A 27,609-nucleotide genomic window follows, 5' to 3' on the forward strand; every position below is an offset into this window, starting at 1 on the left:
CTGGGTTCGAGTCCCTGCGGAGACGTGATGACTTTTCTTTCCGAGCTCACCTCAGCATAATATCCGGAAAATAACTGTTTCCTTGATTACTCATTGAATTCATTGACTTTTGCATTATGTGCCACTTCCATACTTTATTCAATTATTAAGCACTAAAACATATTTTTAAAAACAACATTAATGTAAATTCTTCAGCCAAATAAATTTAAACAATGAATTTTGCATTAAAAGAAATTATCTCATAAGCTACACAGCATGAAATTATAATAAAAATTGGCAAACACAAGACCAAAAAATAGCGTAACCAAAAGCCACTCAAGAAGCAAAAGAAAGCACAGCACTCGCCCACCATCATCCTCTGCCCCTGGGAGTGCCCAGTGGTAGGAAAACTCATGTGTATTACACATTATAACTACTTTTAAAGTAAATTTCAAAGACAATCTGGTCAGTCTGGTAGGAAAAAGCCGGACTTCCCTACCCTAAAAATTCCTGCCAAGAAGTGTGTGTGACAGTTGAAGGACACTACGAAGAAGTGTAGTTTTAGAGCACTCTGACAGAGATGTGACTTTCTAATTGGTCAATAGGGATCATGCGCTACTTCTAGAATTTCATCCAAATGTGGGAATGAGACAGAAGATAGAATGCTTATAATTTGACGGGAGTCGCCAAGTGAAAAATATAACACATTGGCATTTAAACTTTGAAAGGCTTTTGCCACAGATAAGAAGTAAAGGCAGACCTCATAAAGAACAAAGAAAAAGGAAATGCTTGATTCTATGATTGCGTAAAAGAAAATAGAAGTACTTGTAGGTAATTGTTCTCACGACATAAATGGAAATGACGTTCGAACAAGGGGGATATTTTTTTCAGACCAAATGAGTAGTTAAAAAAGGCATGTCGATTCATAAATTTTGGGTTTGTAAAAATTGTGCAGCAACTACATACAGGTTGGCAGTCAAAAATCCAGCCATTGATAATCTGGTTCCTTCAGTTTTCCAGCATAGATTTCAGAGAATATTTTCAAGTTCATTGCATTGCACGGCACTGTTTTCTTTATTTAGGTGAACTAAAATTCTGTAGAGCTGTTTTATTTAGCTGGTGAACATCAAAATTTAATTTGTTTTTCATTTAGTGTTTAATTTTCTTCCTTCGAAGGATTGTACAGGTAGTTTTTCGTATATAATCATCCAAAATCCGGCACTCATCAGGTCCACAGGTTTTTGCATTTCCGAATGTAAACCTGTATAATAAAAATTAAATAATCCTTGGCTTCAATTCATATGTATTGAAGTTATGTATAAAGAAGGGAAATAAAAATTTGGATGTAATTAAGAACAATAATGTGAAACTGTTAATTTATAATGTTTAATAAATATTAACTCTTTTCCACTTTTATTCGTATTCATTTGTTTACTTCCAGGTTTTTGCAGGATTTAGGGAGAGCTACTTATATCACTCCCACGTCATACCTGGAACTTATATCTTCATTTAGAAAACTTCTCACTAAACAGCAGCATGATGTATCTGCTGCAAGAGAGCGTTATATTGTAGGTCTAGGACAGTTGGCTTTTTTCTCTGAAACAATCATCGGAATGCAGAAAGATATTGAAAAACTCCAACCACAGCTTGTTGCTGCTGCAAAAGATACTGAAGAAAAAATTAAGGTGAGTTTATATGCATGGAATATGTGTCTTTATGACATGAATGTCGCTCTCCACTTGTTAATACAAGATATACAGAAGACTGGATGTTGTGAAGATATTTATTATTTGAGATGTTAATTTTTTAAGGAAGGAAAAAACTCATCTCTGCCTCTACCGGGAGTCGAACCCGGGTCCCTCGATTGCCGGACGAGTGCTCTGACCACTAAGCTACAGAGGAGATAGAGGTTTTTCTTCGCTAGAGCGTATATATGCCGAACGGAACCGTGCAATGGACGGTGAAACCGATCAGCTAATAGCTCATGGACGACGAGCCACCAGAGGGCTATATATATGATGTAACGTATCGGGATCCGATCCCTCTACGTTAATGGTGGTCTTGTCGTTATGTGGGAAATTCCTTCTTATTTTAGACCCCAGGGACCTCTCAGTTACCGGAAACCACCCGAGGACCCACTGGCGAACCGGTAAGGGCCAGAGTGTTCGATTAGTTCGGCAGTCGGCGGGTGGGGTCTTTCGGCTGTCGAACGAGAACGGGCCAGAGGTCGGGCTACTGATGTCCCACATAAATTAATTTCCCTCATGACGACGCCGCTATTTTCGTGGAGGGGTTTGATCCAATATATGTATAGTTGGGCGAGGCTTAGCCCAGTTTAAATTATTTTTATCGAAGAACTTCCCGGGGGAGTTGTTGCAAGTCTCGTTGTGCGGATACGAAAATATAGTGTTGTACTCACTTATTTTCGGCGGGGGGCTGCAGACCTCCGTCGGAACAATTCATTTCATATTGTTATGTTAGTAATGTTTACATAATCGGGAGAGTCTGATCAGCTCTCCGGATTATGTCATGTTGCCAGATTCCAATGTAATTAAATTGTAATGTTTATAATAGTGACGCATGAATATGCAAATTCGATAATTTTGTTGAGGCGAAAAGGCCATGCGAGGACATGTGGTCCCAAACTTCTTGTAAAAGGGGAGTATAAATTCCTCCCTCTTTGTCTCTCACATTGCGTTCGTCTAATCTTGTTCTGTTCAACTGAAGCCCTCTAGTAGGACGGTTCACCGTCTTACTACCGTATCTATTGGCCTTAGGCTGAATTGTTAAAATGCAATAATCTACATTATTTGAATCCGTTTTCCGGCAGGTCCGGAATCAAAATATAAAACAATCTTCACAGTCAAAGTTCTTCATTGCTGATCGAGGTGGTTCGGCCCTCAACCGAGAGGCCCCCGGAGCTGATCAAGGTGGTTCGGCCCTCAACCGAGAGGCCCCCTGGAGCTGATCAAGGTGGTTCGGCCCTCAACCAAGAGGCCCCCCGGAGCTGAGCAAGGTGGTCCGGCCCTCAACCGAGAGGCCCCCAGGAACTGATCAAGGTGTTCCGGTTCTCAACTGAGAAAACTCCTCTGGTATTTACGGAAAAGCTAACAACATCGGATGTCCGATCACTGCACAAGTTGACTGTTGTTGATCATCAATTGGTGAGCCAGTATCTTTACTGCTAACGTCAAATAGAGGGCTCCAAGATATACTAATCCATTGTTAAAATTAACTAACCCATATAATTTGAATAAATAATAATATTTCATGCGAAAGTTTGTTTCTAATCATTTTCCACTTGTCGTTTGCCACTTTATTGCTGGATATTTCGAACCGGGCAAGCAACTCCCATAAGGGACGTTGCAATTTTGGGGGCTCGACCGGTTCTCAGTAAGTGTGGCAAACCGCGGGTGGAAAGTACTTTCGCTAAAAAAAAAAAAAAAAAAAAAAAAAAAAATTTTTTGATATTTAACATTGATTTTAGAGATGAATTCTAATAATCATAGTACGCCTAGAAATTTAGGTGATGATGTTCGTGTACAAATTGAACCGGAACCAAGTGGTTCACAATCGAATAATGGTTCACAAATGAACTTTACTTATCCAACAATGTCAAATCCTTATAACGAGACGCATGTAATACTTCCCCCGGCATTACCTTTAAATCCCGCAAATGCTTTGGTTCCATTGACCCAACGCAGTGTTGGTAGTCTTATATTTTCAGGTAGTGGAGAAGACGTTAGAAGCTTTTTATTAAAATGTGAATCGTATTTTAATCTTTACAGTGTTCCTAATAAGATCGAGTTAGTTGTAAGCACGTTTGAAGGTCGTGCTCAGGCCTGGTGGCAAACGATAGGCAGGCACGAATGGGAAAAATGGGGCCCCCATAAATCGTGGGAAAGTTTCAAGGGCTTGTTATTACAAACCTTTTCAAGGTATCATACCAGGGTTGAATTAGCTCGTGCTTTATTCTCTGAAAAGTTTTCGACGGGCTCGTACCTTGATTTCGTATTACATAAGTTAGATCTTTTTCAGTCGTTCGATTTAACCGTTCCGGAGTCGGACAAAATTGAACTTATAATGTCACAATTACCCTATAATGTGAGAACATTTTTGGAAGTTAGGAAGCCTAATTCTTTGCAACAATTATTTGTAATGTTAGATCAATTTCTTGCAACGCGTGAAAATGTTCAAATTGAATCTCGTAAAAATTTTGAATCTTGTGAAAATTGTGTTGAGAAATTTCAACCTGAAGTTAGAAAAAATTATGTGGGACCTACACAAAATGTAGTACAACCTTCAAGACGGCCTTTTAGGACAAATAAATTTTTTCGACAAGTTACCTGTTTTGGTTGTGGTCAAATCGGCCATATTGTAAAAAATTGTAAATCAAATGGGAATCAGGGAAACTAGACCTGGGATACATGAGAAGGGGTAGTGTATCCATGGGTAAAAAGACCCCTAGTAAAAAATTTAGTTTTCTTAATCCAGTTGTGAGAGTAGAGAGGTCCTTGTACAACACACTTCCAGTAATCCGAGTCGACATCATGTTTCACAAACGCCCTTAAATAGTGCTAATTGCACTAACTCTAGTACGTCCTTTAACCGGCAAAATCCCGAGGAGGACACCACTCCTAAGATGGTGAAAACGAATTTCATTAAATCTTCCGTAGGTTACTCTAAGTTTTTGGTTCCGATTCAGAGAGGGTGGCAAAGGGTTCTCGTTAAGAGGAAAAAAGAACCTCGTATTGACGTCTATTATTACTCTCCCGAAGGGACAAAATTCAGAAGCAGTGTTGAAATTTCGCGATACTTACAAAATCGGGATACTGATTTGGCTGTCGATAACTTTTCCTTTAGTGGGAAGTTTAATATACCAGGTGATATGTTAACATAGTTTTTGCAAGTATTTCTGTAAATTAACTTTTTTTAACCTATAGAATTTTTTTTTTTTTGGGAAAAATTCTTCCGTGGTGAGGGGGAATGTAACGTATCGGGATCCGATCCCTCTACGTTAATGGTGGTCTTGTCGTTATGTGGGAAATTCCTTCTTATTTTAGACCCCAGGGACCTCTCAGTTACCGGAAACCACCCGAGGACCCACTGGCGAACCGGTAAGGGCCAGAGTGTTCGATTAGTTCGGCAGTCGGCGGGTGGGGTCTTTCGGCTGTCGAACGAGAACGGGCCAGAGGTCGGGCTACTGATGTCCCACATAAATTAATTTCCCTCATGACGACGCCGCTATTTTCGTGGAGGGGTTTGATCCAATATATGTATAGTTGGGCGAGGCTTAGCCCAGTTTAAATTATTTTTATCGAAGAACTTCCCGGGGGAGTTGTTGCAAGTCTCGTTGTGCGGATACGAAAATATAGTGTTGTACTCACTTATTTTCGGCGGGGGGCTGCAGACCTCCGTCGGAACAATTCATTTCATATTGTTATGTTAGTAATGTTTACATAATCGGGAGAGTCTGATCAGCTCTCCGGATTATGTCATGTTGCCAGATTCCAATGTAATTAAATTGTAATGTTTATAATAGTGACGCATGAATATGCAAATTCGATAATTTTGTTGAGGCGAAAAGGCCATGCGAGGACATGTGGTCCCAAACTTCTTGTAAAAGGGGAGTATAAATTCCTCCCTCTTTGTCTCTCACATTGCGTTCGTCTAATCTTGTTCTGTTCAACTGAAGCCCTCTAGTAGGACGGTTCACCGTCTTACTACCGTATCTATTGGCCTTAGGCTGAATTGTTAAAATGCAATAATCTACATTATTTGAATCCGTTTTCCGGCAGGTCCGGAATCAAAATATAAAACAATCTTCACAGTCAAAGTTCTTCATTGCTGATCGAGGTGGTCCGGCCCTCAACCGAGAGGCCCCCGGAGCTGATCAAGGTGGTTCGGCCCTCAACCGAGAGGCCCCCGGAGCTGATCAAGGTGGTTCGGCCCTCAACCGAGAGGCCCCCTGGAGCTGATCAAGGTGGTTCGGCCCTCAACCAAGAGGCCCCCCGGAGCTGAGCAAGGTGGTCCGGCCCTCAACCGAGAGGCCCCCAGGAACTGATCAAGGTGTTCCGGTTCTCAACTGAGAAAACTCCTCTGGTATTTACGGAAAAGCTAACAACATCGGATGTCCGATCACTGCACAAGTTGACTGTTGTTGATCATCAATTGGTGAGCCAGTATCTTTACTGCTAACGTCAAATAGAGGGCTCCAAGATATACTAATCCATTGTTAAAATTAACTAACCCATATAATTTGAATAAATAATAATATTTCATGCGAAAGTTTGTTTCTAATCATTTTCCACTTGTCGTTTGCCACTTTATTGCTGGATATTTCGAACCGGGCAAGCAACTCCCATAAGGGACGTTGCAATGACATGAATGTCGCTCTCCACTTGTTAATACAAGATATACAGAAGACTGGATGTTGTGAAGATATTTATTATTTGAGATGTTAATTTTTTAAGGAAGGAAAAAACTCATCTCTGCCTCTACCGGGAGTCTGCCTCTATCGAGGGACCCGGGTTCGACTCCCAGTAGAGGCAGAGATGAGTTTTTTCCTTCCTTAAAAAATTAACATCTCAAATAATAAATATCTTCACAACATCCAGTCTTCTGTATATCTTGTATTAACAAGTGGAGAGCGACATTCATGTCATATATATAGCCCTCTGGTGGCTCGTCGTCCATGAGCTATTAGCTGATCGGTTTCACCGTCCATTGCACGGTTCCGTTCGGCATATATACGCTCTAGCGAAGGAAAACCTCTATCTCCTCTGTAGCTTAGTGGTCAGAGCACTCGTCCGGCAATTGAGGGACCCGGGTTCGACTCCCGGTAGAGGCAGAGATGAGTTTTTTCCTTCCTTAAAAAAAAAAAAAAAAAAAATTAACATCTCAAATAATAAATATCTTCACAACATCCAGTCTTCTGTATATCTTGTATGTGTCTTTATACCAGGGTTGGATAAATCTACAAAAATCTACTACATCTGCTGTCAAATTTTTTCATGCTTTTGGCATATTAGACAATGGGTTTTTCTAGCCCAGATTTATGGCTTATTGTTTATCAAATTTTTTTTTTTTCCAGAAAAAAAATGCTCTCTTGTATCAGAATTTCTACTGTGTTACTAGTACTTGAGTAATTATTACTCTAGGTTTTTCCCCTTAATAGTTAACTTTTTCAAAATTTATAATTGGAGGAGTTCCAACTTTTCAAAATATTTTCATTGACAAATAATTTTCAAAATGTATGTACTTAATTTTATCAGCTTTCTATCTAACTCATTAAGGTATTGGATCACCAATCATTTTTTTCAAATTATTAACATTCATGGAAAAATAAATAAGTATTGCTATTGGTAGGAAAACGAAAAATAAATGTTTTAAAAAGAAAGAAAATTAAATTCTGCAATCTAGGAATATAAATTTTATCTTTGTTTGGCATAATCCTTGAAGGCATAAACAGAAATTCTAATTTTTATGACAAACTGTGGTATCCCATAGACATCTCACAAACTCTACAAAATAAGATTTCATAAGGGTGCATAAATGTATTCTAAAGAAACCATGCTTCTACAATCTATATTTTTCAAGAAAATTCATATTGAATTTGAGTTCATGTGATTATGTGTTCATGCGATGTGTGCATTCTGATATTATGTTTCCATAAGAAGGTACTTAAAATGTGCATTGCACATATTGAGACATTTTTCAGCCTATCTAGCTGCCTGCCTTGTCAATGCAGCATAAAGACAATCAACTGTCTACTCTTTTGCAGTATATGTGTGTCTTATTTTTATTTTTAGAATTTTTCTAAAAAATTTTCCTTCCCTACTACTTATTGGTTTCATCTTCACCCCTTATTCTTTTTGTTCTTTTCACTTCATTTATGCAGCTATTTTCCATCAAGACCCACTTGTCCAAACATAGCTGACTCTAAATCATCACTAGATAATCTGCAGGGGCTTTTATGAGTAATTTTAACAGTTTTTAAGTCAGTTTGATACTATTTGTTTATTCCTATAAAAATTTATATAAGGATGGTAGATCTGTGAAATTGCCTGCTGAATTTGAGTGAATCTGTAGTTTTTCAACTTTAAAGTAAAAATGTGAGCTGGTTCTCATTTAAAAAAGTCTAACCACAGAGAGCTGACAGAGAAACATAAAGATACTTGAAAAACACAAAAATTCAGTGTATCTGTCACTTTCATTTTCAAATTGGAAGACATGTTACCATTTCAAACTCAAACACCTCAGACATCATAAGTAGGTTCAAGACATTCACACGTTCGAGAATGCACCAATTCAATAGAAATTCCTCAGAAAAATATTTACAAGGATCACCTGTGGTTTAGCAGTAGTAGCCACTCAATTGTACTCTGTGATGTCTCCAATTTATGTGGCCAGAATGACCTATCTTCTTTCATATTTCCTTGAAAACCATACATTGTAGAGATATGATTCTCTGGTCACTTTTTTATCATTCCCCCCCCCCCCCCATGCCAGAAACATGAATGTGAAAATTTTCATTTTCTAGGTTTATCAGCTGGTTGAAGCCTTTATTTTACTAAGTTTTGCCAAAAATGTGAATGTTTAACTTGTTGAATGTTAATATTGAAATGTTTGCTGCTAAGCATTTTAGGAAAATGACACTCATAAAGTAACATGGATAGAGTAAACATTGAAATGTCATTCCTCTAGTTTGGAAATTTGCACATTCATGCTTCGGGCATGGGGGAGGGGACTCTTGCTTTGCAGATTCCACGCAGTGTTTATGGAATACCCTGTATATGAGTATTATAGCAATAATAACATATATTTGAAATCATTTTTTGTGTTACAACTTATTCAAGAACTTGAAACAATATTTTGTTGAAATAAATATCTTTAAGAATTTAATAAACCTTTTATGTAGTCTATTGTCGAGCAGTCAGCAGAAGTAGCAAAAGTGAAAGCAAAAGTTGACAAAGATGAGGAAGTTGCTGCAGCAAAGGCTAAAGCAGCAGAGATTTTGAAAGCTGACTGTGAAGCTGATCTAAATGAAGCTCTACCAGCATTACAAGATGCCATAAATGCTTTGGACACTCTCAAAGTAATGGAAATCACTCTTATTTAATTTATGTGACAAATAAAGTGGAACCCCATTATAGCTCCCCCTCCCCGATGTCTTCTGCCCCACTTATCACTAAAAATTTTTAGTGAACAAATTTTTCTAGGGATCACATGTGTTAACCCATGATTTGATATAAAGCCAAACTTGTTATAGCGCCAAAATTTAGTGGAATAAATGGTAACGTTAAATTGGGGTTCGACTGTATTTCATCTGTGTAAATATTTATCAACTCAATTGCACTTCACAAGCATTTTTTCTATTCTTGTAAAATTAACTACTAGTTTAAAAACTGTTTTGGAAATGTCTAGTTACTCACTTTTTTTCAATCTGGAGAACATTTTATAGTTTTTCACTTATGTCTTTTACCGTATCCAGGGTTGGCAAGTTTTTGCCATGGTGGGAAAAAACTGTGGAAAAAATCGTCCTAGGAAATAGCAAAAATAAATCTTGCAAATGGTAAAAACTGCTGCAATTTAGTTTGAAAGCGGGAAAAAGCTAAGACAACCTTTATAAAAGCCCAAAAGTACATGGCTTTTCCCAATGCAACCTGCCAATATAAATGGTAAAGTAAAGGTAAGATAGGAAAGTGGGGTGAGATATATAATGAGAACTAGTTTTTTGAGGTATTTTTCATTTCATAAAATTAGGTGGGGGGGGGGGGGGAATTGTAGCTAATTTCATTAATTTAGGTCAAAGTTAGTTTTTTCTCTTTTGAAGAATTTGTTATTATCATAGCTACTCGGAGCTCACAATTTTGAGGGCACTAGTGTCTTTTAAATTAAAAAATCAACATTATTGTTGCTATTGCCATCGTGTCAACTGCAATGAATGAATGAACGCCAGGGTCTCTTCCAAGTTACCGAGATCTCTTCCAGCCCAGCTTCATGGCAGAGTCTGGAACAGAGTGAGTGCACCTAACAGTCTGAGTGTATAGCTAGTGTTGTGTCTGATATTTCAGTGCTGCCATCTAAACTTCAAATTGTCATAGCTGCCAAGTCTCCCAAATTTTAGCTTCATCTCTCTCGACCTCCCAAAAAGTTCTTAAATCTCCCGAATTTTTACGAAAATAACAAAAAATTCCTCTAAAAATTCCTCCTAAAAATTCCCTACTTCATTTAAAAAGAATCCCTAAGGAATTTCTTGTGGGGCAAAAAGTCTTTTGCCTCTGTTTTTTTCTCCTTTCGAAATGACGTCACCATCGTAACTGGGGGAGTAGTGGAAAATTCCCTTTTTATATAAGGAAGTTTTACAAACCCAAGAAAAGTTGTTTGTCTTATCATGCAGCTAATAGTCCTGGATAATAGTTGAAGATTTTAGTGACGCGCATGTGGCCAAAACCTCCTCTTTTGTTGAAGTTACGTACCTGCGATAACGAAACATGAATACTGACAAGCAAAAAAATATTTAATGAATTTTAAAGATACTTATTCCCGATGAATTTCCTTTCATCAAACGTTCCAGAAAGAAGCTGACTTTTTCTTTTTGTACAAGTTGTGTTAAGGACATAAACATCTGTCATGGTAGAAAGACTATCATCACCCATGTGAAATCAAAAAAAACATCAAGCGTCACAAAACGTCAGTGTTCTTCAAAAATTGAAGCTTTTTTTTTCCAATTTCACTTGTTTTTGGCGTAGGGATTTTATTCCCAAGTTTTAAGTTCCCTGTGTGTAAAATCCCTATTTTATTTTACTTCAATTTTTGTGTAGGAACTTTATTCCCTACACTTCAACTTTTATGTGTGGAAAATCCCTATTTTATTTGGAAAAATCCCTTTTGTAAAAAAATAAAAAAATTTATTAGGGAGTGGTTTTAGTATAAAATACGGGTCAGCGCAAAAATCTCCCTAATTTCCATTTTCAAAAGTTGGCAGCTATGAATTGTGAGTGAAGTGTAATGATTGAATATTTGTAACGTTGTAGGCCTGTTGCTCTCTGTGACGAGACTTTTTAACGGGGAGATCGACTCGCATTCGCGCCTTGAAGTTGGGAACCACAGAAAACCAACTTCAGCCAACCACCACTGTGGCGCCGGTGGGGTTCGAACCCGGATCCTCGCGATACGAGTCTGTCACTATGACCACTCGACCACCACAGCGGTCATGTCAACTGCAGTAATAAGTGGAAGAAAAAGAGATAAAATGCATGAAATATTATATATATTTAAAAAAATTAAAAAGCAGATGAATTCTTTTAATGAAACAATTTGAATTTACTAACCAATGATCATAAATTTTATGCATATTCACTGATTTAATTAGCAACAAGCCTCTTCTATGTCTTGAGTTTGATTATTTGGTTATGTACAAATAGGAAAATAGGAGAGAGAGAGAGAGAGAGAAGCAAAACTTAATTTTTTAAATTCTTTAGCCAGCTGATATAACTCTTGTAAAGTCAATGAAGAGTCCTCCAGAAGCTGTGAAGAAAGTGATGGCTGCAATTTGTATTATGCTATCTGCAAAACCAGACAGAGTTCGTGATCCTACGAGTGGCAGTATGGTTGGTATAAATTCAATGTTTTTTTATAGTATTTTTTAGAATGGTATTATAAACTCAGAGGAAATTGATCATAGAATTAATGATGATTCTTTTAAATTTTCTATGTCTGTAAAATTATAAAATGACTAATTTTCACTGCTGATCCTCAAAATTTAATCCATGCTGAAGTAAACTTAGCTAAATTTATCTTGTCTTTTCCCAGGAGCTTTCATTCTCTTATCTATATTTACACCAGACTTCTTGTTGATTCTTGTCATATTAAAAGCTATTGAGGAAAAAATGTGTTCGAAATATTATTTGGTATCATAGAAAGTGCATCGTGTCAATGTTGAAATATTTCCATGAATATTTTTTTTTCATTAAAACCTTTGATATCAAAAATAACCATTGAATAATTAAATTATTAAATAACCATGAATAGGTTCTTGTATGTGCATATTTCAAAAATTTCTGAGCCCAGAGATGGTGAGGTAAATGACAAAAATATTTCCATGGTCTTTATTGTAAAATTTGGTCAGCTGAAAGCACAAATTTTCTTACCCCTGTATGCCTCCCATCATTGAAGAAGCAGTTAAATAGCTATTTTGCCTTTTAGTTCAGCACCTGGGGCGCTTGACCCGCCTGTTTCCGCATAAGCCCTGTTTACATGTGCAATATTTCAGTAGCATTGGAGTGCCCCACCCATTCTTGACGACTTTTTATCCCTTGTAGGGAAAGAAATGGGGAGCATGAATTTCTTGCCTTTTCTTTTTTGAAGATACTTTTTATGGATGTAACCTCCTTTCTTATAACCCTTCGCTCAGCGAATTGAACTGGCAGACCCATGTAATCTCTGATGACATCTGTAAAGTGGGATTAAAGTTTCATTCTATGTAAACAGGTTTTGGTGCAAATCCTTAAAGCCAGTTTTAAACCCGATTTTTCCATTTCTCAAGTAAGCGGGCTATAGTTGCCGCTCTGAAAATGCAGAGGAGCTTCTTATAATGGACTCTTCCATCAGAACAGTCACCTGTACCGACAGGAATATGGTTAATATGTAAGGGGGAAAAAGTCCAAACACACACATTTTTATTTACACTACTCAAGGTGACACTTCTGAAAACAATTCGTTTTTTCCATTACAACAGAGAAATGCATTGCAAAATGAACATTTTGAGTGAGGTTTGGACTGTAACTTTTGAATGGAGCACATCTCACTTCTTTCCCTCTTTTGAACAAATGTAGGCCAATCAGCTCCAAGAAATTATTTCCTGATATCTTTGGGCACAGAAAAGTTACTCTTCTTTCTCTTCTTTGGCTATTCTGGTGTGGCGCTGACTGCAGAACAACCTACCTTTTTTACTAGGCTACTTCCTTGGGCTATGAGTCCCATTTTCATTGAGTCCAAGTTTCTTCGAAACTCCAATAATGAAATTTCTCCATGTATTTTTTTATAAATGGCATTGGCATATGCCATTTCAAGCATTGCAAAGAACAGTCTGTGTCAGCATTTCTTGGACTTTCTGTCCCTGTCATATAGTGGGCGTAGCATATCTGCCTCGTCCACTCCGCCCATTGATGAACATCTTAGGTGCTACAATCTTTTTTGTCCCATCTTGATCTCGAAGACTCAATTTAGTTGCCTCAGTAAAAAATCACCCCCATTATTTTGTTTTCCACATTGAAATAATTTTTATTATTGAAAAAAAATTATGCTCTCATTTTCTGGTGGTGCTTTGCAGTACCGGCATATATTTTTGACCTTATGATAGAAAATAAAATAGTAATTTTCAAATAAAATGTAGGGAATGCTTACCTGTACAGTATAGAAGAGAATAAAAAATAATAGCACCAATAAACTGGTAATTAGTCACTGAATTCACTCAAATAAACAACATGGAAATCAACTATCTACTAAGTAAACATCTACTGCAAAACTTCTTCCTAATGCTATATGGCACAGATAAAATGGCCACAACAAAAAGAAAAAAAGATTTCTGCCTCTAGCTGCCATATACTGCCTGAACTACACTCATCGTGTCCTTGTAGATACCATCAGTAAAAGTGGTCATATTATGAAGATATAAGCGTTTGATTGTGAAGTGGAACTCTAAAGTACCGTCAGGATATAAAGGGTTAATGTGCTCTTCCTATGAGCTGACTGAATTTTTGGTCCTGTGGTTGTCCATTATCGAGAGGGACCACTGTTATTTCAATGAAATAAAATCTCATAAATTTAAATGAGTATATGAATTTTGTCATTGCCGCTGGCAGGATCATTGAAACAATCAAATAAATAATCAATTACACTGAAGAGCCAAAAAAACTGGTGCATCTGCCTAATATCGTGTAGGGCCCCCGTGAGCCCGCAGAAGTGCTGCAACACGACGTGGCATGGACTCAACTAATGTCTGAAGTTGTACTGGAGGTAATTGACACCATGAATCCTGCAGGGCTGTCCATAAATCCGTAGGAGTAAGAGGGGGTGGAGATCTCTTCTGAACAGCACGTTGCAAGGCATCCCAGATATGTTCAATAATGCTCCTGTCTGGGGATTTTGGTGGCCAGCGGAAGTGTCTAAAGTCAGAAGAGTGTTCCTGGAGCCACTTTGTAGCAATTCTGGACGTGTGGGGTGTCACATTGTCCTGCTGAAATTGTCCAAGTCCGTCGGAATGCACAATCGACATGAATGGGTGCAGATGATCAGACAATTAACAATCATGTCTTACAAATTGACCAAAAAAATACCTTTTTAACAGGCTTTAGAGGCTAAGTTATTAGCAACCTATAATTTTGTCAATGTGACTAACAAATGGCAGTTCTTCTGGGCACTAAAAACCTTAGGGTGATGTGGTTTGCTAGAGAATGTATTTTTAAGTTTGTTTTTAATGGTGCTTTGAGGTATTTTAAAGTTACCTGCAAGCTACAGGTAAATTTAAAATACCTTATAATGCCCTGGTTTGTACCTCAATAACGCTTTGGTTTATTTCAATGCATCTGATTGCATTTAAACAGTTTTAACCCTTTATTTGGCAGTGTTGCTCTCGAGCAACACACATGAGTTTCTTATGTTTCTCAAATGAAGGCATTGTACATTTTAAACTCATTGGGGCACTGATGCTTCTAACCAAGTCCCGTTCAGTTTAGTGGTTAGAACACTCGCCCAGACAGTGAAAGATTGGTGGTTCGATTCCCCACAGAGGAATGGATTTTCTTTCCGAACTACATCTCGATCTCCGCTTGGTTATCCAGGCTTTCGTACTTCGTAAGTTGTAAATATTTGATTTTTACTTGTGAGTTGTTCATGAAGTTTCTATAATTACCAGCAGAATGGCTGAAAAATACACGTCTTCTATTTTTTGACAACTTGACAATCCATACAAAAATGATTTTTGACCCTTGTATTTTGGAGTAAAATACCATGTGTGGAGGAGACATATTTACTGTGTATTCTTCAACAATGATGGAAAGTAAACTGGCAAATAATAAATGATATTTTTATACTATTTAAATCTATGTAAATCATATAAATACAATCTGTACCCATGAAGTGCAACATCAGATATTTTTTTTAATACTGACAATAATTTTTTTTTCTCATGATATAGCATTCAAGGGTTGCTAAATATAACCCCTCAAAATTTTTCTCCTCTGAATATTTCAATGCTTGCTATTTAAAGGGTTAAAGGTGGTCATTGTTGTAGTCTGCATAACTTTCAAGCTAACGCTTGTATTTATGCGTCATCTTTCCTGTCTGGGAACAACCTTAAAATAGGATAGGGATCTTAAAAAATAAACATAATTATTCAATGTATGATTATGTATTCACTAACTGTACTCGCAAACAAATTACCAAGGATTGCAAAACTATCTACTTTGGTTCATCAAAATGTTGGGCTAAAGTAGAGCGTATTTTTGAAGTTACCAGAGCTTAAATTTTCAATTAATGTTTTTGGAAAACATGAAAGATTAATCAAAATTGTAATCATGCTACAGGCAAAAGCATTAAATTGTGTTTCTAATTAGACATCTACTTAACTTGACAAAACTGGATATACAGTGTATAACCTCCACAGTTGAAAGTTTGAGAGATGAAAAACCATATGCAATCACATCATACGAAACTACCACTGTTGTTGCCTAGTCAGCCATTCGTGAACTATCCGGTGCATTCAGTTGCCTTACGTAGTCTGATACTTAGCCAAAACTACAAAGACTAGTTCTGAAAAAAAAAATCTACAGTAATTATGGAGTACATTTTATTATTTTATCATTTTGAGTCAAAGAAGGGTTTCAGGGCCAAAGTAGCCTGCGTTTATAGTCCTTGGAGAGATCATTTTTAATTTTTTGCTTCATTAGCATTATTTTTCCAATAAGTTTAATTACTTGTTTCTATATTTGGCAACACACAAGTTTTTATAATACAGTAATAAAATCTTATTTGTTTCCTATTGGGTAAAAGTATTAGAATTTTTTTTCAATTTCAGGTTCAAGACTATTGGGGCCCATCACAGAAAATTCTCGGTGATTTGGCTTTTTTGAATAAGTTGAAAGTATATGACAAAGACCACATCGAAGTAAGTTCTTGCTTGGTTTACTTCATAATTTCCATTTTTTTTCCTAGCCTTTTTGACCACTACTATTTTGACCAGAATTTATATACTTGTTTCTACTTTCAATCCATCAACATATGATAACAATATGAGATTTTTTTAGCCTAGCCTCTACACACCTTAGACCAGGGGTGGAGCAACTGCCCTGGACTGCAAAATTTAGGGGGCGGTAGTGGTGTGTGTGTAGGTGGGAACAAAGAACACCATTACAAAATTATTGAATTTTAAAGTTGTGGGGTCGGCTAAACCATGTTTGCCCTGGGTGGCAAAAATCCTAGTTGCAGCCCTGCCTCAGACAATGATGATCACACTAGTTCATTAGAAGTTCCTCAGAGGGATGTTTACGAGGAGCATGTGTAGTTTAGTTGGTAGTAGTAGTCATGCTTAAACAAGTTTGTGTTATAAGTGCATATGTGTAGCACCTAATGTATTCATGATGGTAGAGTTGTGTATGGTTCATGTTCGAGAGAGTAATGTGCTGTATGACTAGTCAGAGTTCGGCAAAAACTGGTTTAAACTGTTAAAAACTGGTTTAAACTGTCAAAAACTGGTTTAAACTGTTAAAAACTGGTTTAAACTGTCAAAAACTGGTTTAAACTGTCAAAAACTGGTTTAAACCATTGAAAACCATCAAAAACCTAAATGAATGTCTTACAGTGTTTTATTTTTAAACATTAATTTATTACAATAATTAAAACAAACTATTATAATTATAATTTGCAATTTTGAATTTCTCAACATGAGTCTAGAACATATGAAATATAATTTTATGGTTTATTTATCTAAACTGCTCGTTACCAGTGTTCAATTTGCTAAGCGGAATAGAGCTGTTTATTCAAAATATGTATGATAGGGCATCAGGATTAGGCTTTTGACCCCAGAAACTAACTTGGTATTAAAACTGTCAAAAACTTACTGTCAATGAAGTCAAATAGTTTGTTAACGTGATAGATATGTTAAATAACAAAACACTTACTTTTTTGTAGATTAAAGGGTTTTATATTCAGAATTATAATTACTGAGTAAAAATACCTATTTTGATATTTTAAATTTTCTGATTCACCCAAAATTTTATTTCATATAAAAATTCTCATGCAGCATCTGTTAATACACTAGTTAAACTTATTTATTTTACCCTGAAAATTTCTTTGCGCTGTGTGTATAAATTCACAGAGTTTTAAAAAGTATTTTCAACAAAAGCAGAGCTGACAGGACTTGATACCCAAAGCATTTGTTTTGCACATTTGAATACAGCTTTAATTAGAAAACCATTGCATTATAAATGCTAATAAATATACCATATCATAGTGCAAAAGTAAGAATAACTGTTTGACTAAGGATAAGGAAGAGTTACAGGAGTTTCTTGAGCATCATATACAAGCTAGTATTGTCAAATTAAATGACATTTTAGTCCTACAATTTAGTATTTTGATCTTCAGATTTATTTCAATGTTATGCACATTAAGAGTATCGTTTTAAGTATCAGTGATTATCTAGATAATTTAATAATAACAGAAATAAACATTACATATATGATGTAATAAACTTTTTTAAAAACTTATCTGTTGTAAAAAGAGTACAGCAGATGGTTTATATCAAAGCAACATACATAAGCAGTTGAAGAAATTTTGGAAGGTCAAGAACCATCTTGAATCGGAGAATGTCAAATCCTTCCATAGTTTTCCCTTCAGTGTTTATGCTATGCTTTATTCAAATTGTATATTTTATAAGAAAAAATATATATATATTTTGTGCAAAATAATTCTGTAGAGAGTAGAAAATTATTTTACAATCATATTAAATATTTATTCTTTGTATAACATAGTCACTTTAAACATTACATGCAGTTAATGTGTGTATTTCCAATGGGAATTTTTATATTGAAAAGCAATATTTGAAGTTTTTGACAGTTTTTGACATGACAGTTTAAACCATCAAAAACTGCCATGTGTCAAAAACCTGCCAACCCTGACTGTAGTGTAACAAAATAATTGAAACAGCAGGTAGGAGAAAGCACAGGAAAATTTTCAATCAGTTTTCTCGCCCTTGAATGGCTTAGTTTTTAGTTATTTTGTGTTTTGTACTCTTACTATAGTTTTACTTACTATCTTGTAAGTTTGTCTTACTCTCATTTTTTGTGCTTTTTTTGCCTGTCTACTTTTCTTATTTTTAGTGCTCCAACTTCTGGTTTGAAATCATTGCCATTCCATAAATGTAATTTGTTTTCTGTAATGAATGTTGATTGTCTTAAAATAGTACCTTAATATGATATTGCTGGTAGTTTTGACAGAGTTGTGAATTCTAACACAATTGACACATTCAAAAAGAAACACGATAAATATATTGGGATAAATTGAGAAGCTAACTATATACTTAGACAAGACAACCATAATTTTTTTATGGGCAGTGTATCATAGTCTATCATAATCATTGTTTTTTGAGATAATTGCTCTTTTATTGGGTTGCTGTTTAGATATGTTTTACATCCATATTTTTGTGGGCATTTCACCTGTTATGGCCATTTTGTTTGTATTTAGACCATAGCTTCCCAAACTTTTTTGCCCATTTCTTCTCCCCTCCGCTTAGAAGTTTTTTTCCCTCATCACCCCTTTCTGAGCAATCCCATAGGATCTTATATTGTATCCAAAACTATTATCAACCTTTTCCCCGGGGGTGATATTGCCCACTTTGTAAAACGCTGTTTTAGACTAAAAGGCTAAAAAAACGTAACTGGGTCATTCAAACCTAATATTCATGATCTCTGGCTAACAAGGGTTAAAAAATATTAGTTTTTCAATCAAAAAAGCTGATGTTAAAAGAATAATTTTTTCCTTACATATTTCATAACTTTATGTACATAAATATTCATTCATTTATAGCCAGCCATAATGGATAAGATACGTGCTGAATATGTGGGAACTGTTAATTTTGATCCAGCAAAGGTGGCAAAAGCCTCTTCTGCAGCTGAAGGATTGTGTAAATGGGTATTAGCTATGGAGACATATGACAGAATAGCAAAAGTAAGTTGCAATCTTTCTGGTTTTTTTTCATTATAAAATATATTAAGTGAGGTACTATGAGGTTTAATGTTGATGAAATATAAAGTAATCTCTCATGCATTCTTTTTTTATCTTCTCTAAAACAGTCATTCCAAATATAAAGTGTATTCTGTTCTTCATGAGATACATTAAAATTAAAATTTATTTAGTAAAGTCTAATGATGGAAAAAAAGTTTCTTTTATTTTTATTCACCTAAAGCAGTGGTTCTTAACCAAGGATGTGTAGGAGCTACATTAGGAGTGTGAGCTGGAAAATATTTCATGATATGAATTATCGATTTCACTTATATTTAATATTCCAAGTGGTGCAAAAATTTATGCAGCGGAACCTTGGTTAACAAGCTCAATTTCTTCTGCGAATGTGCTTGTTATATCAAATCAAATTGCCCCCATAGGAAATAATAGAAACTCGGATAATTTGTTCCATAATTATTCATTCATATGAAAATGACTAATAAAAACATCATTCAATCAATAATACAATACAAAAAATAAGTCGTACAATAAAATATATTTACATAATAGCTTTATAAATAAACATACAGTGCAATAATGTTAACAAATTAACTTACTCTAAACAACAAGAGAGAGGAGGACTATTGTTTAGGACAATTTACAGACTCACTGTTGCTTGCAAACTTATTCTTTTTGTGACTTCAAAAAATAACCTATTTAATACAACTAGCTTTTTCCTCCGTTTTAAGATTTCTTGGAAATGGGAAATTACGTTGTTTTTATTGTACAGACAGATTTGTTACTCGCACTGCTTGCTTTACTTAAGCAACTGCTCTTCTACAAAATTTTGCACAAATGCTCAGAATTTTTATTTTACCCAATATTTATAAATTAATTTCCTAGTATGGCAATTTTTAAAAAGTCTATTCTAAAACTTTCTCTCTTGTATCCTCTATCCTCAGGTTGTGGCTCCAAAACAGGAGAAGCTTGAAGCCGCCAATGCAGAACTGGAAGTTCAAGAAAAGTTACTGAAGGAGAAGCGTGCAGAACTTTCAGAACTTGAAAGACATCTTGCAGTATTGACAAAAAGTAGGGATGACTCAATAAAAAATAAAGAAGACCTTGAAGCCCAAGCTCATGTATTTGAAACAAAGTTACAACGTGCAGAGAAACTTATTGGTGGGCTCGGTGGAGAAAGAACTAGGTATGATTGTGTTCTATACTATTATATTGAAAAATATTTTTTTAAAAACTAACCAGTTATATTTTTCTGGGGGAAAAAAAGTTTAATCAAGCATTATTCACCCTTAAACTGCACAAATGGCCTGTGATGCACCTTGCTGTGTTAATAATATTTTAGCAAATAAAATGATTTTCAAATCATTTGGAAGATACTTGGTGCTTTATTACTATTTTTTTTGGTAAAATACCTTTAATTCAGGGAATATTTTCTGTGATCTGGATGAATGCCAGTGAGTGGCATTTCCAAATTTTCTAAATTGGATGAGAGAATACCAGGGTTGGCACAGTATTTATTATGTTATTATTTTTGCCACCTTCAAGGAAAAACATCACTGTGCTTCTACCGATATTTCAAAAATTTGTCTACTTATTTTTTAAAAATAAAATGTATAATTTTAAAACATTGTTATGCAAACATGGAATACAAATATTATTATACAGTGATATCTTGGCTTACAAATTTTTTGGTTGACAAAGATTTTTTTCATTTTTTTTCTGCCTCTGCTATGTTATATTTCATGGCTCCTCCTCGATGCTCTTTCACATTGCATTGTGTTCATAAATGAAATTTAACTTTAAAGTGAGGGACAAAAACACTCACCAAATTAATTGATTAACCAGTGATTGATTGTGTAAGAACCAACCAGAAATATTCTTAAATTTTTTAAAGACTAAAGAGAACCACAACATATAAACAGGGAGGAAAAAATAATAAAATGACAAGCATAACCAAGAACAACACCCGAAAGGTAAACTTGAACAATAATTTGGTTCATTAAAAAACACGCATATATGAATGGGAAGTCAAAAATATTATGATCAGATGAAAACAAGCTGACATACTCTGTGACATTCTTATTTACCAAAACTTAATAATTTATCATTATAATGATTGATTTTGGCTGCTACATTATTCCACTGTTCTGGAATCAGCATAACTGCAGATTATTTATCTTGACCATGTTCAAAGCCTGATTTATGGAAACACTTCATCCTTTATGAAGCTGTTTCCCAAATTTTGCTTATCATTCGTATGCTATCAATGAAAAATATACTTTCATTAATATATTAAAGTCTGAACTTTCTGACGGTACTTTCCATACTGTAATGACAACAAAAAGATTATGATTTTTAATGTTAGGGGCCGTTCAAGTATTATGTCATCATCAAGGTGGGGGGAAGGGGGTTTCCGATTTGCTGACTTTTGATGACAAGAGGGGAGGGGGGGTTTGGATAATGCTTACGTCATCAACCACCCTTTATGAAAATATGAGTTAGGATTTAGAGGGGCAGAGCTGATGACGAAATTTTGCTGAGACAGGGGGGGGGGTCAGCATTTTGCTGACTTTTGCTGACGAGGGGGGTCAAAAATAGCTAAAAATTTGCTATACTTGAACGGCCCCTTACACCTTGATCTATAGGTTGAAAAGCCATAATCAACATTAAATGGCACACAGTCTCACTGCACTTCAGCTGAGCAATGTTAAAATAGGCATTAAATTATCCAAAAAACAAGAGTAGATGAAAAATAGAATTTTCAAACTTTTAATTTGTTTTTAAAAATTTGTTATTTGACAACTTGATCACGAAAAGCAAAATTTAGCTTCTTGTAGAATTTTTCCAAACTAAATTTGCTCGTACAAAAATCATGATCTTTTCCCTCCAACTTTGAATTAGTCAAAAAATTCAAAAAAGTTTGAATTAAACAAGAAATTCTAATATTAAATTGAATAGAAAACCCAAAGGGAGTTTGTAAAAGTTCAAATTATCCAAAATTTCAATTAACCAAGTTTGAATTATCAAAGTTCTACTGTATTTGTAAAAATTTTCTTGTCATAAAGATGCTGTCTCATATTGTTATCATATGTTGATGGATTGAAAGTAGAAACAAGTATATAAATTCTGGTCAAAAATAGTCTTTTAAAAAATAATTTTAGGAGCACGTAGTAGTAGTAACAAGAAAAAAGGGTGGGAAAGATTAAATATTAATTACATTTTTATTATAACTGAAAACTAGTTTGTGAAAAAATTGAGAAGCATCTGCATTAACCAATAATTACCATTAATAATTTATATACAGTTGAATCCTGTTTTAGTGAATACCATTATAGTAAAAATCTCGTTTTGATGAACACTTTTCTATCTTCCAGATAAGTTGACATAGGAACAATGCAAAAACCCTGTGATTCCTTTATAACTAAATTTCACTGTAACAAAGTGATTTCTGCAGTCTCTTGGAGTTTGTTATAACAGGATTCTCGATTGTAGTATATATCCTCCCTCTCTACATATATATATATATATATACACATATACACAGAGAAAGAGAGTAAAAGAAAGTAAAAGTTATAAGGATTTATATTTTCAAAAAAGAAGCAAAGAGAAATAAAAATAGGGTTTTACATCGACCAAATTCAAGGGGTCCCGCTGGTGAAAGGTTAATCAAATCATATGCTATAAGGCTGGGATTACACTATAAAAGTTATCATTTGGCACAAATGAGGAAAATATATTGCCTACCTCTTTGTCTAATTCCATGTTTCCAAATACTGTATTCCCCTGCATTAGATGGCATGCTGTGAAAATCAGGAAGAATCTGGAGAAAGAATAGATTGAAAAAGAAAACGTGGAGGGGAGGGAGCTTCCAGTTTGTGTTCCTGGCCTACTATGAAATCCTATATTGTTTTGGGGAAGTAGGAGATGAACAAAGGAGATAATATCTGAAAAAAGGATGTGGTGTTATGATTCGGGCCTGTTGTGATTTCTAAATGTGTTATAGCATGTCTCAATAGATATCCCAATTCTTCTGTGTGTGGGGTCCGTCCATTTCTGAAAAAAGACTGAAGCTCTCCGCTATTTTAAAGCCAAACATGCATAATACATAATATATTTTCCTCACTCATTAGTGCCCCCCTTAGTTTATGGGCCCTGCATGGAAAATAACTGTTCAATACCCACCAATACTTTCTTGCTTTTCCTCTCCCTGCAACCTCTTAATACTTAAAAACTTATCCTTTTTGTCCTTTTCGCTTAACCACCTGCAAGTGACTGAGAGAGGAAGTTTTATGGGTTTAGGATACCCATTTTTGTATGAGCGGATGCCGATAACTGAGCGAGGAAGTTTTACGGGTTTAGGATGCCGATTTTGATTCATATATTTTCCCCCTTCCCTGGAAAAGTTTTCCGTTCGTTCACAATTGACCCCCTGTTTTTTAAGCACTTCTACAGGAAAATAAAAGAGCAATTGCCTGGGGTGCCTTTTTTTTACTTTCAAGTGGGATGACCACTGACCATGATCCGATTCCCCTTAAAAAAAAACTGACGTACAAAAAGGGGGAGGGAAATCACTTTATGCAGTTGAATAAAAAAAGAAAGAAAAGGCAATCTTTCAGGAGGTGTGGCATAATCCTCTGAACAACCCTTACTTGTTCCTGATTTTCATTTGTTCTGCAAAAAGAAACAAGAAGTTGATGTGCATAAATTTTTTGAACCATTGATAATGTGAAAACTGCAGAGTTTTGAACTCGCATGTAAAATGTGACTTTTTTCTTCTCTGGTATGAAAAAAAAGATCATATATTGTAATGGTTGGATTTAGGAGATGGGGTGGAAATATATATCTCCCCCCCCCCTCGCCATTCAGCATGCACACCACACCTGTAGTGATTCCCCCACAAAAGAACCTGCATTTGCTTATGATGTAATAAATGCTTGAATTCCTTTGCACATGTTTTTATTTTAATTATAACAACTTAAGTGTAACTTTTGATTTATCTAACATACCTTAGGAATTTTATTACTCAAAAAATGAATAAAATTATCCACAAAATGAAAGTAAAAAATAAGATTTTGGTAATGAAAGTTGTTTTTTTTTGGAAAATGATGATTGTGCATTCTATTGTGAATAAAGAATAAAACTATATAAAGAATAATCTATTTATTATTTTTAAATATCAGATGGTCTGCAGAAGCTGAGCACCTTCTCTATGTATATGAAAATTTACCTGGAGATGTACTTCTAGCATCAGGTGTAATTGCATATCTTGGGCCTTATACATCTGCTTATCGAAAACATTGTATTGAGAAATGGGTTGCTTTTTGCATGGTAAGCTTAATCTACAATGACCATTTGTTATTTGATTTTGAAATACTGAAGAATCCTTTAGCAAGAGAATTTAAGATCATATACAAACTTGTTGCATGATTTGAGAAAGTAATTTTATAAAATAAAGTTGTTATGGGAGGAGGGGGAGGAACTGGTAAAAGTTGGAAAAGTTTTATTTTATGTGTGTAACATGTATTTTACACTCTGTTTTAAAATAAATAATGAATTCAACAAACAGGTTTTTTCATTAAAAATATTCAAAATGAGTAATTCTTTTGAAATTCAAGCAAAATATGAAAAACCCTTAACCAAAAGACAAGAATTTCACTGCGATGGTTGAACCTACAAAATATTGTTTGACAACATTTTAAAGTGAAAATTCTTATACAAATCTGCATTTAAAAAAAAGTTTGTTAATTAAAATTTTCACCTTTTTCTATTGCACCAAAAAAAAACCAAAAAAAAAACACCCATAATAATTACATAAAAATTTGCAGTGATATCTGTGATAAAAAATCCTGCATTTTTGTTACCTTTTTTGGGGTTTTTCTGAAGTCCTGAAAATGTTTAAGACTTAGTTATTTTTGCAATTGAAAATTGGCAAAAATCTAGAATTTCAATTACCAATTTCAATATTACAATTTCAATTAATTTTGTTTCTGCATGAGAGGTTCTAACAGGGCTCCCACTTGTCTCACTTTTTTACTTTTTGGTAAAATGTCCTACTTTTCCTTTTTTTTACCAAAAAGCCTATCAATAAAATTCATCTGAAGATTGGAATAAAATCAATGATGGTTCTTCTTTATAAAAAGGGTGAAAAAGAGGATATCAAGAACTATCGACCAATCAGTCTCCTATCAGTAATTTATAAAATCTTCACCAAAGTGCTGACATATAGGCTTGAATCCAAATTGGACGAAGCTCAACCAAAAGAACAGGCAGGATTTCAAAGTGGATTTAGTACAATCACATCCAAACAATCATGGAACTTATAGAGAGACACAAGGAATATGAATTACCATTGTGTATGGCCTTCATTGATTTTGAGAAAGCGTTTGACTCTGTCTTCACATCTGCTGTTGTTAAAGCTCTGGATGTAATTGGGGTAGAGAAGACTTACATCACACACAATATCATCAAGAAAATATATGGCAAAGCAACTGCAATGATTCTTTTGGATAAAGGAAAAGCAAAAATTAAACTTGACAAAGGAGTCAGACAGGGTGATACTATCTCACCAACGTCCAACTGCATCCCCACGCAAGATGGATTGACGAGATCAGGAAAGTGGCAGGAGAATTTAGAGGAGACCTTCATCCAGCAGTGGATTGAAAATGGTTGTTTATGATGATGATGATAATGATGATAATAATATGTGGACCATTTGCTGATTTATTAATTTTTCATTTGCTTAGTTTGCGGGTTCCGCAAATAGAGTAATAATTAAAAACTTCTACCTGATTGAAAAAAAATAATTTTGTACTTCATAGTCTTAGGCATTAACATTCATCATTCAAAATTATGGTGCACATTTTGTGTATAACAAACATTTTGTTGCATAACAAAGCAGTTGGGTACATAGGCCTATTCTAGGGTTTGTGACTCTGATATACCCAATCACATTCTTCTGTATTTTTAGGGCATGCAGATTCATAAACAATATTTACAATGCTCAGCAAAGAGCTAGAAATGAAAGCGCTTCATTTGTCAAAAACGATTACACTGGTGTTGAGTGCTAAAATTTAAACAAATCCTTTTAAAAAAGGGATGGGCAATGCAGTAAAACTATCTGGTCTACCTTGACTTAGGCCTTGTAATTTACACACTTTGCACTGTACTCGTGGAAGTGGTCTCAATTAAGTGTCATTCTTATAAAACTTGCATGTCTTAATAATTTGCTGTGAGCATTGTCGAAGAGAGTTGATAGACTGGACTGTGGAAGACTCCAATTAAACAATGTAATATATATTGTGAGGGGACACACAAAAAAAATATCTAATTGCTAGTACCCTATTTTGGCCAAAAATTGTTTTTGTTGCCAAGTCATTTCTGTCATTTTGCTTTGGCTCGAGTCAATCTTACAGGATACTGAAATACACTCGTGTGCAAAATTAAGAGAATTTGCACATTGTGTCTATTTTCACAAAAAGTACCGAGCCCAAGGTACTAATAATGCCACCAAAGAAGTATGCAAATATTCCGTGTCAAATACGTAAGCGTACACGTGCGTTTGAGTGGAGCTGTGACCATGGAGGGGATGATAAGGGCACGAGGTGTTTTCTATGATTTGTGTGCTCGTACTCCTCGGTGACAGTCACTGTGTTTCTCGCAAGAGTTTGGTAAATTTTATAAGCTATCAGATAAAATGAGTTGCCACAAATGTATGGATGATGGAATGAGATAGAGAATCATTGGTAGATTCCTCCAATGATGATTGTTGTACATCATCATTGGAGGCAGGACAATCACAAGTGCAGGTGGCTACAGAGCTCGATCTAACACCCAATGGACTTCTGCAACAGTCTGGAAACAGTTTTAGGACACTGAATCCGTATCAAGAAGACCTGAACAATGATCAACGAGGATCATTATCTGGCACATTCAGCGCTGCGCCACAGGACTGCTACAGCTCTCACATGAGCTGCATGCTGCCACTGGAACTCAAGTTTCACGGTTTAGTGTTGCCCAAAGGCTTCATGAAAGAAGATCCGCTGTTTACGTCCTGCTCACTGCAGTGCACGAGAGAGCGCGTTTAGCATGGTGCAGACAACATCAGCTTTGGACTAGACTTCAGTGGAGCACAGTGCTTTTCACAGATGAGTCAAGATTCAGCCTGGACACTGATTCTCGACGTACACTCATCTGGAGAGAGCCTGGTACCCGATACCCTCCCTTCCACATCAGGGAACCACTATGAGGTAGAGGTATCATGGTCTGGGCAGGCATCATGTTGGATGGCCGTACACCCCTCCATGTGTTTGGTAGAGGGTCTGTGACTGCTAGGAGGTATAGAGAGGAGATCTTAGAGCCCTATGTTCGACTTTTCTGGGACAAAGTTGGCCC

The 27,609-nt window shown here is 35.5% G+C and overlaps 1 protein-coding gene across 1 annotated transcript in view; it reads left to right on the forward strand.

Annotated features, from left to right (window-relative positions):
- Nucleotides 1-27,609, forward strand: part of LOC149075567 (dynein axonemal heavy chain 7-like) — an 86,262-nt gene that overhangs the window by 30,697 nt on the left and 27,956 nt on the right. Inside the window, exons 9-15 of the mRNA XM_089245445.1 lie at nt 1,421-1,664; nt 8,900-9,076; nt 11,466-11,594; nt 16,061-16,150; nt 19,066-19,206; nt 20,163-20,404; nt 24,399-24,546. Of these exons, the coding sequence (XP_089101571.1) occupies nt 1,421-1,664; nt 8,900-9,076; nt 11,466-11,594; nt 16,061-16,150; nt 19,066-19,206; nt 20,163-20,404; nt 24,399-24,546 (1,171 nt within the window). The remainder of the gene's footprint in view (nt 1-1,420; nt 1,665-8,899; nt 9,077-11,465; nt 11,595-16,060; nt 16,151-19,065; nt 19,207-20,162; nt 20,405-24,398; nt 24,547-27,609) is intronic.

This window comes from Pholcus phalangioides, unplaced genomic scaffold, assembly GCF_987345545.1.
Source record: "Pholcus phalangioides strain wild (caught in Gottingen) unplaced genomic scaffold, Ppha-v1.0 ptg000015l_1, whole genome shotgun sequence".
Lineage (NCBI taxonomy): Eukaryota > Metazoa > Arthropoda > Arachnida > Araneae > Pholcidae > Pholcus > Pholcus phalangioides.